The 25,888-nt window shown below is 40.1% G+C and overlaps 1 protein-coding gene across 3 annotated transcripts in view; it reads right to left on the bottom strand.

The window, feature by feature from the left end:
* The window catches only part of EVI5 (ecotropic viral integration site 5), a 189,829-nt gene that overhangs the window by 96,515 nt on the left and 67,426 nt on the right, over window positions 1-25,888 (bottom strand). For all 3 annotated transcript variants that reach the window (XM_056123727.1, XM_056123726.1, XM_056123728.1), the window contains exons 6-10: window positions 22,678-22,803; window positions 20,368-20,511; window positions 19,370-19,459; window positions 19,143-19,240; window positions 3,713-3,773 (exon numbers count right to left, since the gene is read on the bottom strand). In XM_056123727.1, the coding sequence (XP_055979702.1) occupies window positions 3,713-3,773; window positions 19,143-19,240; window positions 19,370-19,459; window positions 20,368-20,511; window positions 22,678-22,803 (519 nt within the window). The remainder of the gene's footprint in view (window positions 1-3,712; window positions 3,774-19,142; window positions 19,241-19,369; window positions 19,460-20,367; window positions 20,512-22,677; window positions 22,804-25,888) is intronic.

The raw sequence follows: 25,888 nt of genomic DNA, 5'->3' as shown, positions 1-25,888 counted from the left end.
CGTGCTTTGCACCAGGCATACTCCCTGCCAAATTCTGCTCTTCAGGCATCTATATAGCTAGTTCTCTCACTTCTTCAAAATTAACCCAGTCAGCTTCTTTAAATTTTCAATTCAAGTGCTACAATTTTGTTTTCCTGTCCTTAAAGTATCTTTTCTTCTGCTTAATACCATCACCTGAAGTACCATACATTTTACTTCTCTGTTTAGTGTTTCACTTCTTACTAGAATGTAAATTACACATGAGCAGGAACTGGTCTATACACCTCAAGCACTTAAAGAGTATATAATAGGCATATATCTGATAAATAACTTCTTGAATAAACTATGCTCTTGTTAAACAAGTGCACACCCAAATTCTTCCTACGTTAATACATTAAACTCGGTCTGAGAAAGCAGCACAAGGTATGCTTAAGATTTTGGATCCCATTAGATTTTGGAGAGTAACACAGATCAGGGATTAAATCCTCAGCTTTCACTACTTTCTAACAATGTGGCTGTGACATACTTGAGCTTAGTTTCTTTCTTCACAGAAATAAAAGGACCAGACCCCTTACATGAGGTTACCGTAAGAAAAAGAGGAGCTAATGCATATAAATGACCTATCATATAATGTGAGTCTCCACCTCAGACTGATTGTTCAACTGTTAATTCATATGTGACAAAATTAACATTTGTTGTGTTTCCTTTTTAAATGTCAGTCAGTAGATGAGTATTTTTTACTACACTGATATTTATTATACCTAGAATATAAATTCTGACTAAAAACCTATTAGAATCTTAAACACCTTCCATTTCCTAAGCTTTACATCTCTATGTCCCAAATTCCAACTTAAATGTAAATAGCAGATTATTGGTACATGCATGTATCTGTCTTAAACAGAGCTGGGGATAAAGGTTTTTCTTTTTAAAGATGTGAGTTACTTTAATAGAAGCTAGAATTTTCATATTTCTTACCTCCCCCGACCTCAAGTGGAACACCAATCAATTGGAAGAAGAGACTGATAAAGGTACTTCCATTAACAAAAAATTTCACAGTAAAAATGTAAAATTCTTTTTATAAAACCATTATTATCAAACTCTTCCTATAATAAGGAAGGATTGGAAGATGCTTAAAAGTTACATCTTGAAGGCCAGAGCAATAGTACAGTGGATAGGGCGCTTGCCTTGCACATGGCTGACCCAGATTCAATCCCCAGCATCACATATGGCCTTCTGTGCCCACCAAGAGTGATTCCTGAGCACAGACCCATGAGTAAGCCCTGAGCACAGCCAAGTGTGTCCCCCTCCCCCTGAAAAAAAATCACATATTGATCAGAGAGCTGAGACAGAATTCTTATGAAAAAAAAGGTCACCAGCCCAGAGGTCTTAAAATTTTAATTAAAGAAAAATTAATGGAAACATCACACAATATCAAAGCCTAATTTTGATTACTTCTATATCAAATTTAATGATCGTGCTATTTATTTTAATAAGGAGCAGTATAAGCAAGACAATATCCCTGTAGCTTTTTGAGGAGAACCAAGGCAAGAAAGTACAAGTTTAATGGAATTCACTCCCTTGTACAAGAGACCCTGGAGAAAAAAGGAAAAGGACATGAGTAAGAAAGTGGCAGTTCCCATCTTAAAGGCTATACATAATACTAAGCTAACTAACTGTAACTGGATTTTTGATTATGACTGAAATGAAGTATCAGACCGAAGTAAAAAAAAATTTTTAAGTGAAACAAAGTAAAGAAAAAAAAAAAGAAGTACAGTGACACAAAAACTGTTTTGACTTTATCCTTGGCAGGGCAGGAGGAATGATGAAAATGACAAAAATGTTAAGTGTAAGAAAACTATGTGGAAACAGAGTTTTATAAAAGGAACAGACTACCTTCAAGATAAGCATATTTTATTTGCCTGGAATTTCACCAATTTCTTAAACTTTTTTGCGGATTATTCTCAGTAAGTGATTTTATGGTCACGGTTTTTGCCTAAAATACATCGAATGTGCATCCAAAAGTCATCCTGTTAGGTATATGAACTATATAACCTTCTGGGACTGGAGAGGAGGGTGGCTGCGTTGCTTGTGTCCAACCCAGGTTTGATTCCTGGCACCCCATATGGTCCCTGAGCTCTACCAAGAGTTATCATTGCATGTACAGCCAGGAATAAGCCCTGAGCACCACCATGTATGGCCAAAACAAAACAAAACAAAAAAAAACCCTAAAAACCAAAAGACTAAATAACCATTCTCCAAAAGCAAACTTGGAAAAAACCGCAAATATGGATTAAAATCTGTTAACAGTCTTTTTGAAAAGGTCTCTGGGTACTCTTATATTCACGTGACTTCATTTTAGAAGGAACTTTTTCAAGAGCAATGTCTTGTGGTATGCAAGAACCCATACTTGCTCCCCACTCATCAGGATGACGTTCTTTTTACTTTTAGTAGACTGAAGTGGAAGGTATGACTTAATCGTGCCCTTCCCCTGCCCTAAAAGCAAACGGTAGAGGAGCAATTGGGTGACAGAGTTTTTTTAAAAGGAAAGAAAACATTCATAGGGCCTTTTTCTTTCTCTCTTGCTCTTTCTCTCTCTCTTTGAAAAACAGAGATGAATCTGTTTCCAATTCATAGGGGACAGATGATAGAAACAGGAGTGGGGAAAGTCTAGGAGAAGAGAAAGAAAAAGAGAAAAAGAAAGAGAGACAGACAGTCGGGGACATCACATAGAAAAGCAGGGAAAAACTTTCCCAGTAATTTTTTTTTGGGGGGGTGTAATGTTGGGGTCGGTGGTGCTCAGGGATAACTATTGGCTCTATGCTCAGGTTATCTCCTCATGGTGCTCAGAAAACCAAATTTGGGATTCCTGCATACAGAGCTGATATTTCCCAGAAAGCATCTGAGGAAGACTACAGCAGCAAAGAGTATAGTGGAGCGGAAATGAAGTAAAATGGAAAGAAACTGGTTCAGCCTGCCATTGAATTTCTTTACTAACTTATGCTCTTACTCATCACCCCTATCCTGAAATACTGGCATAAAAGCCAATACAACTTTGCTTAACCCCCAGATGAAATAGCATTAATGATAATTAATTTAGAATTTATAACCTATTGTGGGTACAAAAGATAATTATAGTAAGTGAAATATAGTATGTTCATGGACATAAAAATGTTTAAAAAAAACACCAAATAGACATATTTAGAAATTTGTATCTCCTCAAAATTACAAATCTATCTTTTTCTTGGAGAGTACTTTATAGTGCAACCTTTGCTTAGAAATGGGAAAACTAAATTAGCCTACATTTCCTAAAGCTCAAAGTTATAAGCTCAATTTAGTTCCAGTGCTATGACTTGCTCTATTTGTTATACTTTAGACTATACTGCTATTAGTCTCCACATGTTATAGACGAGCTTCTCTGAAACATTTAAAAATATGCTAAAATGTAATGATAATTATCCCCAACAACCCAACAAATCTTAAGAAAGGAAAACACTTCTCTCTTTCATACTAGAATTTAAAAAAACTTAAAAAAACAGTATTCTTATTTTTCAAATGCCTATTTCAAACTGTAATCTAGGAAGATAGTGAAGAAATTTACCAATAAATGAAAAAAAAATTACTGCCAAATTTACTACAGATAGTTAACAAATATAATGAATATGACCTAACACTTATTGCCAAATAACTGACTTTAATTTATGTCCAGTACTTTTAAAAATCCTGAGGGGCTTACTTTAATTTCAACTTGCTCTTCCATTTCTTTAGTTTTTATTGTAGTGTATTCCTTTTCAAGCCTAAGAAGGAAAAAAAAATTAAAGGTATATATTTGTTCCAAAGCAGTTATTAAAATATAAAATTGAAAGATACCACAGTCACACAAAATACAATTTTACTATTCAACCTGTTTACTAAAGCAGTTTATACTTTGAGCTACTTGGGAGGGGAATCATCTGCATTATATGAATTTGTACAAAATATTACTTAACAAATCAAAACAAAAGAATAACAGAAGTGAACTTCAGAAAGTAAAATAAAAGTAAAAGTAAAGTAAAGGCCCTCCCGTTGATCATCGATTTGCTCGAGTGGGCCCAGTAACGTCTCCATTGGAGACTTTGTTGTTACTGTGTCTGGCATATCGAATACGTCACGGGGAGCTTGCCAGGCTCTGCCGAGCGGGCGAGATACTCTCGGTAGCTTGCCGGAATCTCCGAGAGGGGCGGAGGAATCGAACTCGGGTCGGCCATGTTGGCTGCGTGCAAGGCAAACGCCCTACCGCTGTGCTATCTTTGTAAATTAGCGCTTTAATTTTTAAAAGTGCAAAGAAAGAAAAAATAAAATGAAATATATAGGGCACCAGGGAGCTGGGTTTACAGACTCTATTTAGTCTTAAAATACAAAAGAGCAGAAAGGAACAGTGGAAGCAAAGCAAGCTGGGTTCAAAAACAAAGATTAAAAGAAAAAACAAAAAAGAGCTACGCTTTCCTCTCAATCCTTGATACAACTATATAATCCAAATGGGCTTAACCCCTCAAAAGTAAAATTGACTAAAATATTTATATGAGGGAATGGGGGGGCCCAAAAATCTTCCTAATAAAAGACTCGATGCAAATATAAAATCACCATCAGGATTCCACATTAGTAGTAAATAACCACAGTCAATAAATAACAATGGTCAGGGCTGGCACGATAGCACAGCAGGTAGGGCGTTTGCCTTGCACTCAGCCGACCCGGGTTCGATTCCCAGCATCCCATATGGTACCCCAACCACTGTCAGGAGTAACCCCTGTGCACTGCTGTGTGTGATCAAAAAAAAAAATTAATATGGAGCACAGTCTTGAATATCACTCCCCAAACAGTAATTGCAAGGGGGAGAAATAGTAAATGTATATAATATAGGACAAAATCCTAGCAAACAGCATCTCAGATCAAGGTTACCACCACCAGTGACAGTACCTGCACTCCCAGTGAAGGTGCCCTAGGGAAGGCATCTCCCCCATCCTCCCGTGGCATCCTTCCAGAAATGCACAGGCTCATTCTAATACCAAGAATAATCACCAAACTAGCTCAAATGTGAGGACTGTCTTCAAAAATATTTAAAAAGTCTGCCTGAATGGCAATCTGAGAATGAGACACAATCACCAATTATAGAAGAGTAAAAATAACAAATATTATTTTTGCAATTATACAACAGTATTATCTTTTAAAAATGTATAAGTCATAAAGAAATCAGGCCCAACTTATTTTTATATCTGACTTCAACAAAAAGATTACTACCAAATTTAACTACTCCAAATGTTAACAAGAACTGGGTCCCAAACAACTTACTTGGTTTCAAAAAAACACATTCTCAAAGAGCATTTTAATTTTCCTTCCCATAAATACTTATTTATTTCAGTGACCTTCATCTATTTAAGTGACTTATATGCACATATCTACATAAAATAAACATAAAAATCACTTTTGGGGCCATGCTCAGTGGTGCTCAGGGGTTACTCCAGATTGGGGGATCATACAAAGTCAGGATGGAACCCAGACCTTCTGCATGCAAAGTATGAGCTCAGTCTGTTGAAGAATCTCTCTAGCCCGCACTGAAAACATTTTCAAATATACAGTTCAGTGGTATTACTACAACTATAATGTTGTAAGGTCATCCAAATCATTGCATTCATAGATCTGTTCATCTTGTCAAACTAAAACTCTACCTAACTGAAACGGTAACAGTGATTCTTTCCTTTCCCCAGACCCTGCAAACAAACAAATTTATACTAAGATTTGATGTTATCTCATGTAAGTGTAATTATACATTATTTTTCCTACTGTGATGAGCTTATTTTACTTAGCATAATGTCACCAAGGTTCATACCAAACATCAGAAAGTCCTTCCTTTTTAAGACTGAATTAGATGGAAATATTTCATATTTTTCTCATGATCATTTGGGAGTTTTGTGTTAGGGAGAGGAAGACCAAAAATGAGTCCTATTTTGAGGAGGGCCTATCATCTCAAAGGAACAATCCAATAGAAGATCAATATCGTGTGGAGATTGATCACTGGCTGAGGGATGCTTGTCAGGTTTCTCTACTACAAGCTACTTCATTCTCTCTTCACTACTCTGAGAACTTTATTGTGGCTTATCTGAATTACTAAAGGAACCTCATAATCATTCTCTCAACTGCAAGTCTGACTGCACCATCTTTTCTGCACACCATCAGGAAGTGGTGTTTTTAAAATGCTGATTTGCATTATACCAGTCCCAGACTTAAGCTGCTTCAATAGCTATTATCTTCACACTAACTATCTAAGGCTTACTAGAGGCCATAGAGATAATACATAGATTAAACCCTAGTTTGATACACAGCACTGCCAGTAGTGATTTTTGAGCACAGAGTCAGGAGTAAGCACACCACCAAGTGTGGCCAAATAAAAAAAGTTCTTATTCCTATAAAGCACATATACAATCATTTAAGGACAAAGGGCTCAAGTGAAACCCCCCAAAAGTGTGAGGACTTATTGTATTTATACAAAAATATTTTTTTAATCTGGAGAGGGGAAAATAAAGGAAACTGAAGAAACTAGATGTGAGAGGACTGTATATATAGATATATATATATACACACACACATATATACATATATGTATATATACACACACTACAGAGAGACACACACATATGGGAGTACTATATTTACATATATATTTAAAAGCACCTAGTGGTCCTCAGGGCTTACTCCTGTCTCTGTGCTCAGGGATCACACCTGGTGGGGCTCAAAGGATCATAAATTGGTCACATGCAAGGTATGTACCTGAACCCTTTTTACTATCTTTCCAACCTTGTATCTGTAACAAAAGCTTAAAATTATACCAAAATAAAAATTACAACAACAAAAATACCAAAGGTCAAGCTTGATCACTTGTATCTTTCATGTCTTAAAGGCACATCTGAGTCTTTGTCCACAATATTATCCTTTTGCTTAAAATGCCCTCCTTTCTGCATGGCCAATGCCTACTTATTCTACTTGACAGTCAAGAGCAACTTTTAAAACCAGATGATAACACTTTTCTCAAATTCTCAAGCAGTTTCTCAGCTTGAGAGATAGTATAGCGAATTGGATGCTTACCTTGCATGCATGCAACTGGGTTCAATTCCCAGCACTCATCAGTCTCCCAAGCCCCACCATGGAGTGATCCTTGAGCAGAACCAAGAGCTCTGAGCACCATACAGTATGGGTCCAAAACCAAAATGAATATTCTCCAGTAGTTTCCCTTCAAGTGTGAATGTCTCACACCTTAGAGGACCAACAAGACCCAACAGAAAATCCAATTTAATTCATACCTGTGCTGTCCAATACAGAAGCCACTAGTAACATGTGAGAAGTCAATGGCCACTTGAACTGTGGCTAATATACTGATATAAACTTTGGTCACTGTTTGCCTGCCACAAGTAGGTACTGAATGCCACATAGGCCAGCTAAGTTTGGGTATCCTTAGCTTCCCTCTGCATTTCTTTTTTGCGGGAGGGGCCGCCCAAGCAGCGTTCAACAGCATTCCTGGTAATCTCAGCAATTAGCCTAATGCTGGGACTCAATAGCGCTGGAACCAGCAGGATCACGGTCCGGAGGGGCTTCCAGGGCTACACCTGGCAAAGTTGGGAAGCAGGAGAGAAATACAGTGCCAGGGATCAAACTTGGGACTTGGTGTAGAGAAGTAGGTACCCCTTGGAGATCTTCCCACCCCCATTATGCTCTGGACTGCACTGCTCACCACAGTCATGCTTGCTACTACCTACAGTCATACCAACGGGTTTTTTGCTGATCCTTAAGTATATCTGACTTTTGTTTCAGTCATCACATTTACTCTTCTCTAGTGGGGAGTACACGCACTCCAGATAATCATCTGGTTTCAACTCTTATTTGCCTTATGTTGTTCAAATGGCAACTGATTAGTCTGCAAGCCCAATTTGACACAGCACCCCAGGACTCCGTCTTTCATCCGTTTCATTTAATAGCATGTTGCACTAATGGAAATGATACTGTTTATTTCTTCTTTCTCATTCTTTTGCACTTGTGTAAGTTTATATAAGCCTCTAGCCTCAGTAGTTATAGAGTTTTGAGGGGCTGGAGAAATAGCACAGGCGTTTTGGTGTTGGCTTTAACTACAAAAGGACTGACTCCAGTTCAATCCTTGGCACTGCATATGGTGTCCAGAGCACCACCAGGAGTGACCCATGAGCACAGAGCCAGGAGTAAGTAAGCACAGCTGGGTGTGGCCTACAAAAAAGCAAAAAAACAGTGCTCTGAAACTGTGTTCTTTTTTTAGAAAAATCTTTGCTTTCATTATCTGCCAACCTTCAACCTGACCAGGTCATTGGTTTTCAAATTTTCCTCCACATGTACTGCTTAAAGTATGTTTCTTCTTATATTTTAAAGATTTCTCTTAAAAAAAACTTAAACCATTTACCTGAAGTGTAAACAGTTGCAAGATACATAGACACAGAAATATAGATATATATGTGCTTTAAATTTTTGCCATTCAAATATTAAATGGAATACCTCATTTAATTTATTAATAACATCAACAATATAATAAGTGGCAAAAGCAGCATCGCTTTTTAAAGCCATAAATTAAATTTTATTTCCATTCTATCATTAAAGTTTGCCTTCCTAATTCGAAACAAATACATGTGTAACAATTCTTAGATAATTATTATTCTATTTTTCGGAGAGCCTGTCAAGTTACCAAAAGTATCTCACCTGCATGGCAGAGCCTGGCAAGCTACCCGTGACGTATTCGATATGCCAACAACAGTAACAACAAGTCTCACAATTTGTTGTGAGGGATTACTGGTGCCCACTCAAGCAAATCAATGAACAACAGGAGGACAGTGCTACAGTACAGTGCTACTTTTAAGGAGCATATGGCAGCCTTGTTAAACAATACTCAGGTGGATGAAATAAGAAGCTTCTTCATTAGGCTTTCTTTGTAGTGATCTCATGAGATCAAAGCATTCTGATATTATCCTTATGTGCAGTATCATAAAAAGCTCTTATATCCCAAAGTAATGTGCATACAGATAGGATCTGTATGTCAAAGATACATCTTTACAAAACTGTAGGCAGCAGACTGCAAACAATATGATGAAAAAAGAAGAACCGAACAGACGACTGGTTAAAGAAACTTTGGTACATCTACACAATGGAGTACTATGTAGCTGTTAGACAAGACGAAATCATGAAATTTATATACAAGTGGTACTACATGGAAAGTATCATGTTAAGCAAAATGACTCAGAAAGAAAGGGATAGACATAGAAAGATTGCATTCATCTGGGGAACATAAAGTAACAAAATAGGAGACTAACACTCAAGAATGGCCTTGATTAGTACCAGGAATTTTTCTCCATGGCTTGGAGGCCAACCACACATGCTAGGGGAAAAGGGAGCTCAGATAAAGAAGGAAACACCAAATAAAGGTGTTGGGAGGATCCTCCCAGGATGGGAGAAGCATGCTAAAAGTAGACTATAGACCAAACATTATTGTTACCCATTGCCTCTTTTGTAAACCACAACACCCAATAAGAGAGAACAAAAGGGAATGCCCTGCCGCGGGGGGGGGGGGGGGGGGGAATGGGAGGGATGGGGGGATGGGGAGTGGGAGGGATGCTGGGATCCGTGGTGGTGGGAAGTGGGCACCAGTGGAGGGATGGGCGTTTGATCATTGCGTAATTGAAACCCAAGCACAAAAATTTGTAAGTCTACAACTGTACCTCATATGTCTCACTAATAAAAAAAAAAGAACCAAAATATCTCTGATAGTGAGCAGTTATCAGGCAAACATGGATCTCAGAATATACATAAGATTGAAAATCTGGTTATCACACTTAGAGCATTTTCCTACCTCTAGTGAATTCTGTCTGCAGTTTAAAGACACAATAGGCGGCAATTTTTACAGGGTACATTTATAACCCACTGCACTGGTTTCTATCAGACTGCCAGGGCAATAGGTTATTGAGCTCTCTACTCTTCCACCTCCAAGCCACAGAAGGCAACTCTTTTTCAAACCCAGGTCTGAGACTAACCTTGTTACATACTCCAAAAGTGGTACTCTGTAGAAATGGATGCTATTCAACTTCATTTTTAATGCTGATAAGGTACCACTACCCCAAAACATATGTAAATAACTACTACTTCTAAGAAGTATCTAATTTACTGCAATAGATATATGAGGAGAAAATACATATGAAAAAAATGAGGCCAATAAACATTTTAACAAATACAAAATTTTGTACTGCTGAAGACTGCCTGCATGAAGTCAAGAAATCCTACTCCTAAATATTTATTATAGGAAAATTCTACCAAATATTTCATGGCATTTTAACAACATAACAGCAAACAAATATGGAATGTCTGAAAAGGTTATCAAGAAAATACATATATAATGGCACAGTCACTCAATAAACTATAATGACCGTGAAACTGAGTAAGCAATAGTCACACAGAAAAATCTAATCATACCATCATAATGTAAACCAAAAATGTGAGCCATCTTAACATTTAAAAATAAGCACTACGTACTTTTATATGTAGTCAAGACTACTGGGAGTTTTTGCCAGTGCAGCACAGGGACTAAGGCCACACTGAGTAAAGCAAAGCCTGGCACTGCAGGCATGATATCTCCACATTTGGCCAGTGGAAATGATATGCTCAGGCCCAGCAATTCTTGGGGGTCACCAGAGTGACACTCAAGAGTGCTTGGGGCAAAAGACACACATTGCTGGGGATCAAATTCAGGGCCTTGCACATGCAAGCATGTACTCCAGTCCATTGAGCTATCTTCCCACCTAGTAGCAAAACTATCATTCGAAAAATAAGAGAATGAACGATGAACCAAAATTCAAGAATAGGAGCCAGATATATAATAGATAGGTTAAGGCACTTGCCTTACATGCAGTCAACCTCAATTCAATTCCAACACTGTAAATGGTCCCCTACAGACCTCCAGAAGTGATCCCTACGTGCCACATTCTCCCCCCCAGAAAAAAATCAGAATAGCAATGACTTCTTGCAGATGGGCACCGGGGTCATCTGATGGGTTTACAAACATCTGTTTTAGTGCTATGCTTTAAAACTTTAAGACAAGGGCTGGAGCAATAGTACAGCAGGTAGGGTGTTTGCCTTGCTCATAACCAACCCAGGTTCAAACCCTGGCATTCCATATAGTCCCCCAAGTACCATCAGGAGTTAATTCCTGAGTGCAAAGCCAGGAGTAACGCCTGAGCACAGCCAGGTGTAGCCCCCAAACCAAAAATAAATAAGATTTCACAACATACAAATTATAACATTTCATCAAACATACTGTATATTTTGTGTGCAAATCATAAAATTAAACTATTATACATATCCAAAGCTAAAGTTTAAATAGGAATCATACTTTAGCCTTGGATATCAAAACCATCTAGTGGGTTTGCATTTAGGAAACCACCTTTTTTTTTCCCTCATTAAAGCACCATCGAATGTAGCTATCGAATGTAGCCTGCCCACAGGGCAGAGTCTGGCAAACTCCCCATGGCGTACCAAATATGCCAAATACCAGTAACAATGATGGGTCTCATTCTCCTAAAGAGCCTTGAATATAATCTCAGGGCTAGGATGAAAGAGACGTTACTGGGGCCTGCTCGAGGCAATCGACGAATAACAGGATGATGAAATGAAAAAATGAAAAAGCACCATGATTTCCAAAGCTCTTCATAGCTGAGTTTTAGGCATACAATATTGCACCAACCCCACTACCACTGTCAACCTCCCTCCACCAATGTTCCCAGGTCCCCTCTAAGACCCCCCACCCTCTCCAGCCTGCGCTCCTGAAAGGCATCTTTCTAAGCTAAGTTCAGTTGTGAAAGTTAGGGACTCCTAATTTCAATATTTGGATATTTAACTGTATCATTCCCTAACACCACCTTTATGCCCAAGTCCCCTGACCTGGCTCCCATTGCTTCCCATCTGTCTCTTCTTCTCCCCTCCCCCTCCACTTTCTATCCTTCTCCTCCCTATACTCTGGGGCCACGGTTAATCTGGGCATCCCCCCTTTACACAGCATTTCCTTATCCAATTATTCTAAATACCACATACAAGTGATATTCTGTGTTTATCCTTCTTATTCTTCCAGTTTACTTAACATGAAGTCTTCAAGTTCCATCCATGTTGCTGTAAACTGCATGATTCCATCATTCCTTACAGCTGTGTAGTATTCTATTGTGTATATATACATCTTCGTGATCCTATTATCTGTTGTTGGATACCTAGGCATATTCCAAACTTAGCTACTGTATCGAGTGTTGCAACGAATAATGATGTGCATCCATTCTTTTCCTTTTTCTGTCCTGGAGATAGATACCCAAAAGTGGAATTGCTGGATCATATGGGAGCTTAATCTAAGTTTACTGAATATCCTTCATAGTGTTTTCCAAAGGGATTTCACCAGACAACATTCCTACCATCAGTAGATGAGGGTTCCTCTTTGACCACATCCCTGCCAACAGAGACTGTTCCCAGTAAAGTAAAGTAAAGGCCCTCCCGTTGATCATCGATTTGCTCGAGCGGGCCCAGTAACGTCTCCATTGGAGACTTTGTTGTTACTGTGTCTGGCATATCGAATACTCTCGGTAGCTTGCCGGGCTCTCCAACAGAGACTGTTCCCAGTATTTTTGATATATGCCATTTTCACAGGTTCAATGAAATGTCATCTTGATTTGGATTTCCTGAATAATAAGTGATGAACACTTCTTTATGTGTCTGTTGGCCACACATGTATCTGTTAGTCTTCCTCAGAAGTGTCTGTTCATTTTCTCTCCCCATTTTTTGATGGGGCTTTTAGATTTTGTTGTTGTTGTTGTTACTGATCTTTGCTTTTATAGATCCTGGATATCAACTCTGTATCTGATGGGTTAAGTGTGAATAACTTCTCCCACTCGGCAGTTGTTAGTTTTAGCTCATGTTTCTTTTGCCACACAGAAACTTAATTTATTGCATGCGCTTATCCAACTCTCCCAATAACATTTATTGAAAAGGCTGTCTTTATTCCATTTCATGCTCTCAGAATCTTTGTCAAAAATTAACTGACCATATATTTCGGGTGGGAAACCATTTCTTAACAGGCAACTATCACCACCCTGATCCAAGTTTTTGTATTCTCTTGTATACATAATTTTTGTATTCTCTTGTATACATAATTTTGGGCTGGAGTGATAGCACAGCGGGTAGGGCATTTGCCTTACACGCGGCCAACATGGCCGACCAGAGTTCGATTCCTCCGCCCCTCTCGGAGAGCCCAGCAAGCTACCGAGAGTATCTCGCCCGCACGGCAGAGCCTGGCAAGCTCCCCATGACGTATTCGATATGCCAGACACAGTAACAACAAAGTCTCCAATGGAGACGTTACTGGGCCCGCTCGAGCAAATTGACGATCAACGGGAGGGCCTTTACCTTTACCTTTACCTTACATAATTTCAACAGTTTATTATTTCCTCTCCCTGAATCTACCCTGATTCTTCTCCATAGTTTTCCACATGGCAGACACTTCACTTCTGTTCACTTACGTTCTTCCTCTGTCCTCTTCTTCTGGAACTCCTAAGATGCAAATGATCTTCATAATACTATCCCATAAATCATGATTTTTTTTTCATTTTTAAAACATTCTTTCTCTTCTGAAAGGAGCACCAAATAAAGGGTGTTGGGAGAATCCTCCCAGGATGGGAGAAGCATGCTGAAAGTAGACTATACACCAAACATGATTGCCACTCAATGCCTCTTTTGCAAACCACAACAACCAAAAGGAGAGAGAGAACAAAAGGGAATGCCCTGCCACAGAGGCAGGGTGGGATGGGGGGGTGGGGGGTGGAAGGGATACTGGGACCCATGGTGGTGGAAAATGGGCACTGGTGGCAGGATGGGTATTTGATCATTGTATAATTGAAACCCAAGCACAAAAATTTGTAAATCTACAACTGTACCTCATGGTGTTTCACTAATAAAAATTTTTTAAAAATAAATAAATTCTCTGTTCGTTTTAGTGGTTTCCTCTACTTCATCCTCAAACTTACAGATTCATTATTCAGTCTCATCCGTTCTTCTGTTAAAATCTGCTATTGTGTTTTATAATTCAACCACTGTACTCCTTAGCTCACTGATTTGTTTGAATTTTTCTCATATCTTCTTTCATACATTGTCCTTACCAAAACTCTCTTTCCCTTAACTCTTCACTTCATGAACCAGTAAGACTGTTTTTTGAAAGTCGTCCATGAGTGGTTTAGAAAATTCCAGTATGTTTGGGATCCTTCCTGGGCTTTTGTCTTCATCTGTTGATAAAGGGAAATTTCTTCATTTTGTTGATAAATTTCTTCATTTACTCTTTATGCCTGGTGCTGCTTGAGGGCTAGAGAAGACTGAGTTTGAACCAACCAGGGCTGCAATCAGGGGTTCACTATCACAATTTTTGACAGTCGCCAGTTCTAAGTCAATAAGCTCATACAGTTTGTATGGACCCAGATGATCACTTGGTATTTGAAGTTACGGCATGCCTGAAGCAGCTACAGCATCCAGGTCTAGCCAGCCTGGACTCTGACCCAGTGTTCATGGCTGGTGGTGTCAACAGTAAATGTGGGGTCAACATCCAGCTGGCCTGGGCAGTGGCAAGCAGATAAGTAAAACAGCAAGCTAAACTTTGTGGCTACTGCGGGACATTTGCCAACACCTGGCAACAACTATAGTGCCAAGTTTCAGCAGACCAGAGGAGCGACCTGTGCTGAGGTTACAAGTGTTGGCAAGGCCTGGGGCACCAAGCTTGAATAATTCTGTATTGCTACCAGACATTCAAAATCAGTTTATCCGAGTGCTACATTGAGGAGGCCTAGATTATGGCCAGGACACTGCAGTCACAGTTACTCTGAAATATAACTGTGCAAGAAGTTCAGACAGGCCTGTTGGCTGCCTGGGGTACTAGATTTTAAGTGTTCAGGAGGCTTGGGCAGCAGTGACCAGGAAGTTCAGGTTTGTCTAGCAATAGCTTCCCTGCCACGTTCTTTCAGTCCTGGGAGGCTGGGCTTCAGATCGAAAACATTTGCCCCATAGGGCCTGAACATCATTACTGAGAAGTCCTGAGTGTCAGTTATGGGCTCTCAATAACCACAGCCTAGCCATCCCTCAACTGCCCTGCTGAGGTCACAAAGGTCTGCGTAGACGGACAAACCGTTTCTGGGGGACCAGGTTTAAGAGACAGAAGGAGCCTCAATCACAGAGCCTCCCCTCTCAGCTAAATACCCAGACAGCAAGTCAGGGTCCCCTGCAGCTGGAGGCAGCATTTTGGGTGGCATGGCCTGTTTGCTGGCTGACAGCTCCACAGCTGGGAGGGGCTCAGTCTATAGTTTTAGCTAAACAAGTCACCAATAAGCTCTGCTATGGGGAGGGCAGAGCTTACCTCAGGAATGGTGTTTTCCAGATAGAATGGCAGAGGTTAGGGGCAATGCCGGCAGCAGGTTCCATGCCCCTGTGTCCAATTCAGACTCTTGTCTATCATTCAGATGTAAAAACAGTCCATAGTTGGGGAGCATGGGCTTGGTTAATCCCCTTGTTTCCCAGGTCAGTGTCTGACACCTTAGAAGTTTCTTGTAAGAGGCCCTTTTCCCAAAGCTAGAACCATATATAATATCTGAGCTTCTGGTATAAAATTCTGTCTTTTTCTGGAGAGATAACTGGCTTAAGAGTCTGCCTCTTTGGTTATCTTGGCCCATCTTTATTTGGTAGATTCACTCTCCACATTTCACATCGTCATATTTCAAACACTGATCTTAATAGGCAAGACTGTTTATTTTGAGCTTCTATAAAATACCAAGTAAACTTCCATAAGTAGATAACATACAATAAATTAAAATGTAAGTTCTCAACCCATTCTTTAAGCCTATTTGATAATCTGACTAATTTTGAACCCATTTCACCCTGCAGTTAACTAAAAGGAAAAGGCCACAGAATCAAAACACACTATAAGAGTGTTTTTAAAATAATAGCACACTCACATATAAACGAACACGAACACTGTCCTCCCGTTGTTCATCAATTTGCTCAAGCGGGCCCAGTAACGTCTCCATTTTGAATTTGTTGTTACTGTGTTTGGCATATTGAATACATCTCGGGTAGCTTGCCAGGCTTTGCCGTGCGGGCGAGATACTCTCGGTAGCTTGCCGGGCTCTCCAAGAGGGGTGGAGGAATCAAACCCGGCTCGGTCGGGCTGGCTGTGCACAAGGCAAACGCCCTACTGCTGTGCTATCGCTCCAGCCCACACTCACATACATACACTTAAAAGGTTCCTATTTCTAATCAATATGGAATGGAAAAAGGGCTTTTATTTTATTAAAGTAGTACTGCACTATAAAGTATTATTTAAGTTTCAAGTACATAACATTACAATTAACATGTGCACCTGCTATAATATATCTACCACTGAAAAGCCAATTCTTTCACCCTACATTTGATCCCTGTCCAATTAACCTTCTCCTTAAGTTGCCCTGAGCACTGCCAGAAATGAAACTGCACAGAGCATGGAGTTAGACATGCCCCAGGTTGTGAGTACTGCTGGGGTGGCCCCCAAACAAAAACAACAAACCAAATTACCTATTCCTGCCCTTCTTTTTTTTTCTTTTTTTTTTTTTTTTTTTGGTGTGTGTGGGGTGTCACACTGGCAATGCTCAGGGGTTACTCCTGACTCTGCATTTAGGAATTACTCCTGGCAGTGCTCGGGGGAACATATGGAATGTCGGGGATCAAACCCGGGTCAGTCACATGCAAGACAAATGCCCTAGCCACTGTACTATTGCTTTGGCCCCACATCCCTGCCCTTTTCACTTTTTTCACTTCCTTTTTTTGGTAGCCACTCAGGGTTTTATCCAGTTCATGTGTCTATAATCTCTAGGATCACAGGCATGAAATCATACAGTGCTTGTCTTTCCCCATTTGGTTTATTTCTTTAAGATAAACTCTCAAGATCCACCCATGTTGGTGCAACTGGCATGATTTCACTTTTTTATCTTTCTAGTCAAACAGTACTTGCATATATATCACATCTTCTTTACTCATTTGTCAGTCAATGGGCACATGAGGTTGTTTTCAGCTTTTAGCTATTTTCTTGTAAAAATCTGCATACAATTCTTTGAAAGAGCTGTTCTATATTTTCTGGTTAAGTACCAAAAATGAGATGACTAGAACATTGGGAATTTCCATTTTTAATTTTTTTAAGGACTCTCATTAATTGCTTTATTTAGTGATTGCCCCAACTTACAATCTCTTAATATCCTCTCCAATACTTGTTGCTTATCTTTGAATAACAACCATTCACAGAGGTGTGGGGGTGATATCTCATTATTGTTGTTGATTTACAGTTCTCTAATTATAATGACGATGATTAACGATGATAGTCTTTTCATGTGCCTACTGGCCATCTGTATGCCTTTAAAGATTGTTTATTCAGATCCTATGCCCAATTTTACAATGAGGCTGGTTGTTTTCTTGTTTTACCAGTATTCTGCTTAAATATTAACCCCTTATTAAATGTATGATGTGGGGGGCTGGAGCGATAGCACAGTGGGTAGAGCGCTTGCCTTGCATGCGGCCAACCTGGGTTCAATTCCCAGCATCCCATGTGGTCCCCCACGCACCGCCAGGAGTAATTCCTGAGTGCATGAGCCAGGAATAACCCCTGTGCATCGCCAGGTGTGACCCAAAAAGAAAAACAAAAAAGGAACATAAATGTATAACGTGTGCAAATATCTTCTTATATTCTGAAAGATGTCTTCACTATGATACACATGTCTTTCACTGTGCATAAACTTTTCACTTTGAAGGAGTCCCAATTGTTTATTTGTTTTTTTATTTCCCTTTGCAGACTGGAGCAATAGCACAGCGGGTAGGGCGTTTGCCTTGCACGTGGCTGACCCCGCTGACCCAGGTTTTGGTAGCCACTCAGGGTTTTATCCAGTTCATGTGTCTATAATCTCTAGGATCACAGGCATGAAATCATACAGTGCTTGTCTTTCCCCATTTGGTTTATTTCTTTAAGATAAACTCTCAAGATCCACCCATGTTGGTGCAACTGGCATGATTTCACTTTTTTATCTTTTTATCTTTTTTTTATCTGTTTTGATTCCTCTGCCCCTTTCGGAGAGCCTGGCAAGCTACCAAGAGTATCTCGCCCGCACAGCAAAGCCTAGCAAGGTACCCGTGATGTTTTCAATATGCCAAACGCAGTAACAAGTGTCACAATGGAGACATTACTGGGCCTGCTCGAGCAAATCGATGAACAACAGGAGGACAGTGACAGTGGCTTTCCAGTTGAAAGAGAAGTTTTAAAGTTAATACACAATAAAATGGTTCCATAAACTGCTATTGAGAAATATTAAACTCCAAATATTAAATTTACTACATATATATCCTCCCCCCCGCTTCCCTTGCTTTTTCTTTGTTGTGTGACAGAAGTCAAACAAATCTGAATGATGAACATGTAGCTGTGTTGCTTACTGGGGGCTATACACCGAGGGCAGTGCTCACCTACTTAGCCAGGGTGCTCTTCAAAGGTCACATACTTTAGCTACAGTGCCTGCACACACTTGGTTTATGGCATGCAGGAGGCCACATTCTTTGTTGTGGCACTGGGAATTCCAAACAGAAAAAACATGGATCACACTCGAGCACCTGTGTGGTGCTGGTGAATATTTACACCAGCCTCACATGTAAAAGGCAGACACTGGAGCCAAAGAGATAGCACAGCAGGTAAGGCATTTGCCTTGCATGCTCCCACCCTGTGTTCAATCCTTGCATCTCATATGGTTCCTAAAGTATGACCAGGAATGATTCCTGAGTGCAGTGCCAGAAGAAACCTCTGCGTATTGCCAGGTGTGACCCCAAAACCAAAATAAATAAAAATAAAAGGGAGTCCCTATACCACTGAGTTATCCCCAGGACCCTAAATTTATTCTATATTAAGCACCAATACTACCAAGGAAAACATTGTAGTGTTTTTAACTCAGAGGAAAATCATACTTATCATTAAAATATTTTGCCACTTCTATTTAATTTTCTATATGTTTCAACAAACGTAACTAGAAAATAAAATATAAAATACTTACTTTTTCATTTTTTTGGAATTGTATTTGACTTGGTAAGCTGCCTGGATTAATTTGTCTGGACCCCCATCAAACTGATGTGGAACGACCTTCTGAAAGTGCTAAGATATCATAGGAAAAACAAGAAGAATTTATATTACCGTTTATTATTAAATAATAGCATCATGATGATGAGGAGGAGGAGAAGGAGGATGATGATGATGATGAATAGAATTCACAAACTGACTTACCTGTAACATTCCTTCCATGTCAAGTTGCATCAGTTCTGTCTGATTCATTTGAAGAAGCGCTAATCCTACCCGAAATACTATTTCTAAACCCTGAGGAAACAAATCATAAACAGTCTAAGTTGTATTATTCTTCTATCCCAAAAGAATACTGTAGTGAACACTGCGGGAACTAAATGAAAGGCTGACAAAGATTTTCTGTATAGTGGGACAGCAAATATTTCAGGCTTTATTGACCACTATAGCCCCCAAACAGACTCAAACTATATGTCCACAACCCATCAGGCTGTTTTCCATTCACAGCAATGGATGAATAAGTCCACTATGCAAATCCAAATGGATCAAACACAAATCATAGCTCACTAACTCCAAAGTAACTTAGTATTACAAACTGATCTCCCTGAGATACTATTAATAACAATACAGGGTTTAATTAAGATGAATTAATAACAAGATTTTCAGATATCATCTGCCACTATCCTTATCTTTCTGCTTTCTCCCAAAATAGAGAAGATAAAGAATCCTTACTACATATCAACAACCATTAAAAATGACTTCCTGCAATGCGTTCATGGAAAAGATGTAATTAAATTATAATCATAATCTACTTCTCTTTGGGCAACATTTACATTGCCACACATCAACTACAAGGTAGTATTTCCTTCTCCCTAAATCATTTTAAGAGTTGATATTGAGATTTGTTTGATCAAGAATGTAAGCTCCCAATCTTACACTGCCTACATCTGAATCCAGGTTACTATGTCCTTTGAGTCCACAGATTAGATTCTTACCTTTCTCAATGTCTTATCTTCTTCATCTATCAGCTACCAAATGTCAAAACTAAAGTCTACCTACTAGCGCTGTTTCAGACTTAAGAGAGTTTAGCAGTTTAGCATGGGATATGTATGTAAGTCTCCTTTACTATCCTCCTCCTCATTGCCCTGATCTATTTAATCAAAAGACTTCTTTATGCACCTCTTCTATTCCACCCATTTACTTACTTCAGACATAAAGATATCAAATATCCTTGTTGCAATTGGTAGTGGAAATGTTGTAAGAAAGATAGTCAGAAACCAGGATGACGCATACATTGAGGTATGAAAACTTTGAGACTGAAAATGTACAAAGAGCTCTGGAAGATGCTCCTAAAATAAAAGGGGGAAAAAATTAAACCATAGTAAAATAGAATATCTTAAACCAAGTCATAATACACATACTGGATCAGCCTATACCAAATGCAAGATAATGAATCATGTGGAAAAGTTTAAGATGCAGAAACAGATATAGGATAGGGGAATAAGATGGAGAGGAGCACACTAAAGTGATATGCATGATACCCTTTCAGTAACAGTATTATAACCCACAAGACCAAAAGGAAGGGCGATGAGGGGTAAAAAGTGCCTGAAACAAAGGCAGGCAGAGGGGTGGAAGGGAAGCTGGGAACACTGATGAAGTGATGTAGGTACTGGTGAAGGGATTGGTGTTGGAACATTGTACACCTGAAACTCAATCATGAGCAACTTTGTAATTTACCATGACTCAATACAAAAAACGTTTTTATTGTAAAGCAAAAACAATCAGGTGGGTTAAGGAGGGCTCAGTGGCCAGAACAGTTATGCCCCAGGCCACCCACATGCCCAGGGCACAGCCAAGAGCGCTGCTGTTTGGAAGCCCAGGCACTGCAATGGGGTGTTAAGAGCTCCGGCAGCATGTGCCAATCCCCTACCCATGCAAGCACTACAACTACAAAATGTGTGCACACCCTAGTGTGTAACTCCCAGCAAGCACTTCCAGGGGAACGAAGCACAAGCACCATAATTAAGAGCAATCCCCCTGGCTAAGTAGGTGAGTACACAATCAGGCCTGTGTCTGCAGCCCCCTCAATGCAGCAGTGACAACACAGAGAAAGGAAAGGGTAAACAGTCAAAATAAAATGTTAAAACATTTTGCACTCCCCTTTCCTCCTACCACATAAAGAAGAGAGAGAGGATTTCTACATGGCTTTTTTGAGTCCAGCTGCCAGAGAAAAGGAGACTTGTAAAGGAAATTCTCACGCCAGCTAAATCACTCACCCACATCCATACATTCTGCTGATCTAAATGAATTCAAAGTAAGTGATGCTGCAAACTGCATTGTATAAGCAGATTAACAGTAAACTTAGTTTTATGTATCTATCAGCAAAATTAAATTCATAAAAGTAAAATATTTCAAAGGTGTTTTCCACTAAATGGACTGCTCTAGGAAGTCTGAAACTTGAGATTTAAAGGGAAGGAAACATATTTTTAAAGAAGATTCTAGGTTAGCACAAGGAGGGATATAAATAAGGAAAGGCGGGGAGAGATTCATGAGCCATCCCAAAGGGAAAGGACTGACCCAAGTGTAGTGAGGGCCTGGTCCGGGGACAATGAGGTCTCAGCAGAGCCTCTCAACCTCTCTAAACTTGCCACCACTTTCCAGCTGCCAGAAATACTTCACATTCATCTTTGATTTTGTTTTGTTCTGTTTTGTTGGTTTGGGGGTCACACCCAGCAGTGCTCAGGGGTTACTCCTGGCTCTGAATTCAGGAATTACACCTGGCAGCGCTCATGGGACCATACGGTTCAAACCTGGGTAAGCCACGTGCAAGGCAAGTGCCCAACCCATTGTACTATGGCACTGGCCCCTCATCTTTGACATTCAATTGATTTCTGGCTGATGTGTGTTCAGAAACCTCTTCCTGTTGCCAAATTTTTTCACAATCCCCATATCCAATTACACAACCACATGTGGGGGTCATCACAGTTTAAGAAACTGGGGTCACAGAACAGTTAGCAGGAGATAATAGGGCATAATCAGTAAGGTCAAGCAGTTGGAATATGGGTCTATCAGATAGTTGGCAAACATATTAGTTGTTTGAATGTGAGATCACAATCAGGTTCCCGACTTTTATCTATTTACAGAAAATACTTAACTGGGAAGTAGGTTTAAATTGTTTTAAGTAACCAACAAATATCCACGTGATTAAAATATTAGGTCTTTAAAATTTCTTTTACTGCTTTTGATACAAAGGTAAAGGTAAAGGCCCTCCCGTTGATCGTCGATTTGCTCGAGCGGGCCCAGTAACGTCTCCATTGGAGACTTTGTTGTTACTGTGTCTGGCATATCAAATACTCTCGGTAGCTTGCTGGGCTCTCCGAGAGGGGCGGAGGAATCGAACTCGGGTCGGCCATGTTGGCTGCGTGCAAGGCAGACGCCCTACCCGCTGTGCTATCGCTCCCAAGATAACAAGAAATATAAAGGCATTGTGCCTTTTGTTAACAATTTACTGTTACCTGTATCATGCACTCAAACTGGTACATACAAAGGCCCAATTCTGCCATGCTTGGTTTAAAAAGTTCACGAAGTCTATAGTCTTGCATTAATTTAACAAATACACAGAAAGCTTCTTCTTCTGGCATCTACAAAAGGAGGGAGAAAGAGCAACATAGGTTAATGTTCTATGATACAAATATGTGCCAAATTAAAATTAAATTATGTACCCATCAATCATAAAAACTTTTTTCAGTGGTCATGTAACGCAACGGTTCCCAAAAAACCTCAAAGGATTCCTAAACATGCTTCTTACTAAAGACTAATAATAATACATATTTCCTTGGCTTGACAAAGCCATAAATAAAAACCTAAAACTACTCTTGTTAATACCTGTATTTAGTGTAAGCACAACGATACAATTCCATGATAGAGATCTTCTCTATTAATCCTATCACGCCTTGCAGTTCTATTAATTTATTCAGTCACACAAGAAGCCCAGTTCCCAGAATCACCTTACAGGGTTCAAACATTTAAAAACATTCCCTAAGCCTTTCCAGAGCATGTTCTGGAACTCAATTTGTTATTAACAAAATAGCCTACTTACATCCTCAATCTACTTCTCCAATTATTCCTTCCCCTTTCTTGTCTGAGTTCCGGTTCTGCCTGAAGACATCAATACCAAAACCAATCCAGCCCTCTCCTGAGGGGAGTGCACTTTCCTTGGCATTGGAAGTAGGGATGCAGAACTCAATGACGCTCAATGCCACTTCTCTAGGAGTAACTGCCCCCATCTTCTCCTCTTTTTCCTTCTTTTCAGCATCTGCAAATTTCTAGATCAGAGGTTCCCAAACTTAAGTGGCCCATGGCCATAGCCTCCCTTTACAGAAAGAAATTACTCAGTGCCCCTATAGAAATCTACATTCCTTAAATAAAAAGAAAGTTTCCCCAAATTGCACCAAAGGCTACCAGTGCCCCCTGCATTTTTCTAGTGCCCCCTCAACTACTTTGGGAACCACTGCTCTAGGCTGTCCTTTATCTCCACGCCACTTATTTTTATGAAGATTAGTTTCTTGGCCTACTCATATTTAACTTCCTTCCCCCTCAATGATCCTGAAAGGTAATGGCCAGTCTAAACTAGACCCACGCTTCCCAGAGTGGAGACCTCCCCATCTCCTTGCACTGGAATATTAGTAGCCTGAGGAGCAACTGAGGTCACTTCTGTTTGTAAACTAAAAAACAGTATATTTCTGGGAAGCGCTAAGAAAAAAATTTTTTTCCCAAAAGGGGGTATATTCCATTCCTGGGAATATATGCAGAAAAGACACATGCTCTCCTATATTCACTGATTGCAGCACTATTAACAATAAGCAAAGTATGAAAACCACCACAAGAACAGATAATATAGTGCACATATACAATGGAATGCTATTAAGCTGTAAGAAAAGATGAAGTCATGTAATTTGCTGATACATGGATGGATCTGGAGAGAATCATGCTGAGTGAAATGAATCAGAGGGAGAGGACAGACACAGAATGTTCTTACTCATAGGTGAGATAAAAAGAAACACAGTAGGGAAGTAACTAAAGTCCAAAGGTAATAGAAACAAAGAGCAGGAGAACTGATCCTTAGTAGGAAGCTTGCCACTGGGGTCATAAGAAGCGGGGGTTGGGGGGAGCGGGTCAGGAATGGACAAGGAGCAATGGAGGGAGGTGGATTAAGTCAGGGAAGGTCCCACTAAAAGTGATCACTCTGGAGTAGGGCTATGTGCCGAAAGGAGATAAGTGGTATGCATGATATCCTATAGTAACAATACTGTAAACCACAGCGCCTAAAAAACATAAAAAGAAAGAAAAAGTTCCTTTCACAGAGGCAGACCAGAGGGCAGAAGGAAAACTGGGGACACTGGTGGAGGAAAGTGGAAACTGATGAAGGACACTGGCATTCGCAACTTTATACACTGGAAACTCAATCTGGGTAACTTTGTAATTCATGGTGATTCAATTTTAAAAAAATAAAAATAAATAAATAAATAAATAAGAGAAGTAGAGGATACATGGTGCAATAGCACAGTGGGTAGGATGTTTGCCTTGCCCACGGCCGACCCAGGTTCATTTCCCAACATCCCACATCCCATATGGTCCCCCAAGTACTGCCAGGAGTAACTCCTGAGAGCATGGGCCAGGAATAACCCCTGTGCAATGCAGGATGTGACCCAAAAAAGCAAAAGAAAAGAGAGATGTAGAGGGCCAGAGCGGTAGTAGGCAGGTAGGGCAGCTGCCTTACATGAGACTAACCTGGGTTCAATCCCTGGCACTCAATATGGTCCCCTGAGCACCACCAGGAGTGATCCCTGAGCGCAGAATCAGAAGTCCCAGGCACTGCCAGTAAAGCCCAACCCCCTTCTACCCCCAAAAAAGGAGAGGTGCACCAAATAAGCTTCGCCACCTCTGTTCCAGAGCCACACCACAAATAAAGTTAACCCTCCCTGAATAGCTACATGACCCTCAGCAAAATTTTCAAACTTCACTGTTGCAGTTTTACCACATTTCAAATGAGTGGAATAATAAAACAGTACTAATGTCACAAGCTTATAGTGAAACTTGGTAGCACTGTAGCACTGTCCTTCCATTGTTCATCGATTTGCTTGAGCAGGCCCAGTAATGTCTCCATTGTGAGACTTGTTGTTACTATGTTTGGCATTATTGAATTCCTCACGGGTTGCTTGCCAGGCTCTGCTGTGCAGGCAAGATACTCTTGGTAGCTTGCTGGGCTCTCCGAGAGGGGCGGAAAAATTGAACCCGGTTCGGTCGGGCTGGCCGTGCACAAGGCAAACGCCTTACTGCTGTGTGATCGCTCCAGCCCGCAGTGAAGGTTAATATACAAAAAGGTTTTTTTTTTTTTCTGGTTTATTTTTGGGTCACACAAGGCAAGGCACAAGGGTAATTCCTGGCTCTGCACTCAGGAATTACTCCTGGCGGTGCTCAGGAGACCATATGAGATGCTGGGAATCGAACCTGGGTTGGCCGCGTGCAAGACAAACGCCCTACCCGCTGTGCTATCACTCCAGCCCCCACAAGAAGTATTTATAATTATGTCACTCTGAAGCTCTATCACTCACTTAGATGACAACAGGTTTTCTCTGTTCCCAACTCACTCTCCTGTGCTTACTTTGCTCTTTATTCTGTTAATACTTACTCACTCACTTAACATTACTTTAACTTTCTTCTCTT

Source organism: Sorex fumeus, unplaced genomic scaffold, assembly GCF_029834395.1.
Source record: "Sorex fumeus unplaced genomic scaffold, SorFum_2.1 ptg000047l, whole genome shotgun sequence".
Taxonomy (NCBI): Eukaryota; Metazoa; Chordata; class Mammalia; order Eulipotyphla; family Soricidae; genus Sorex; species Sorex fumeus.
This window is presented reverse-complemented; position numbering and strand designations above follow the sequence as displayed.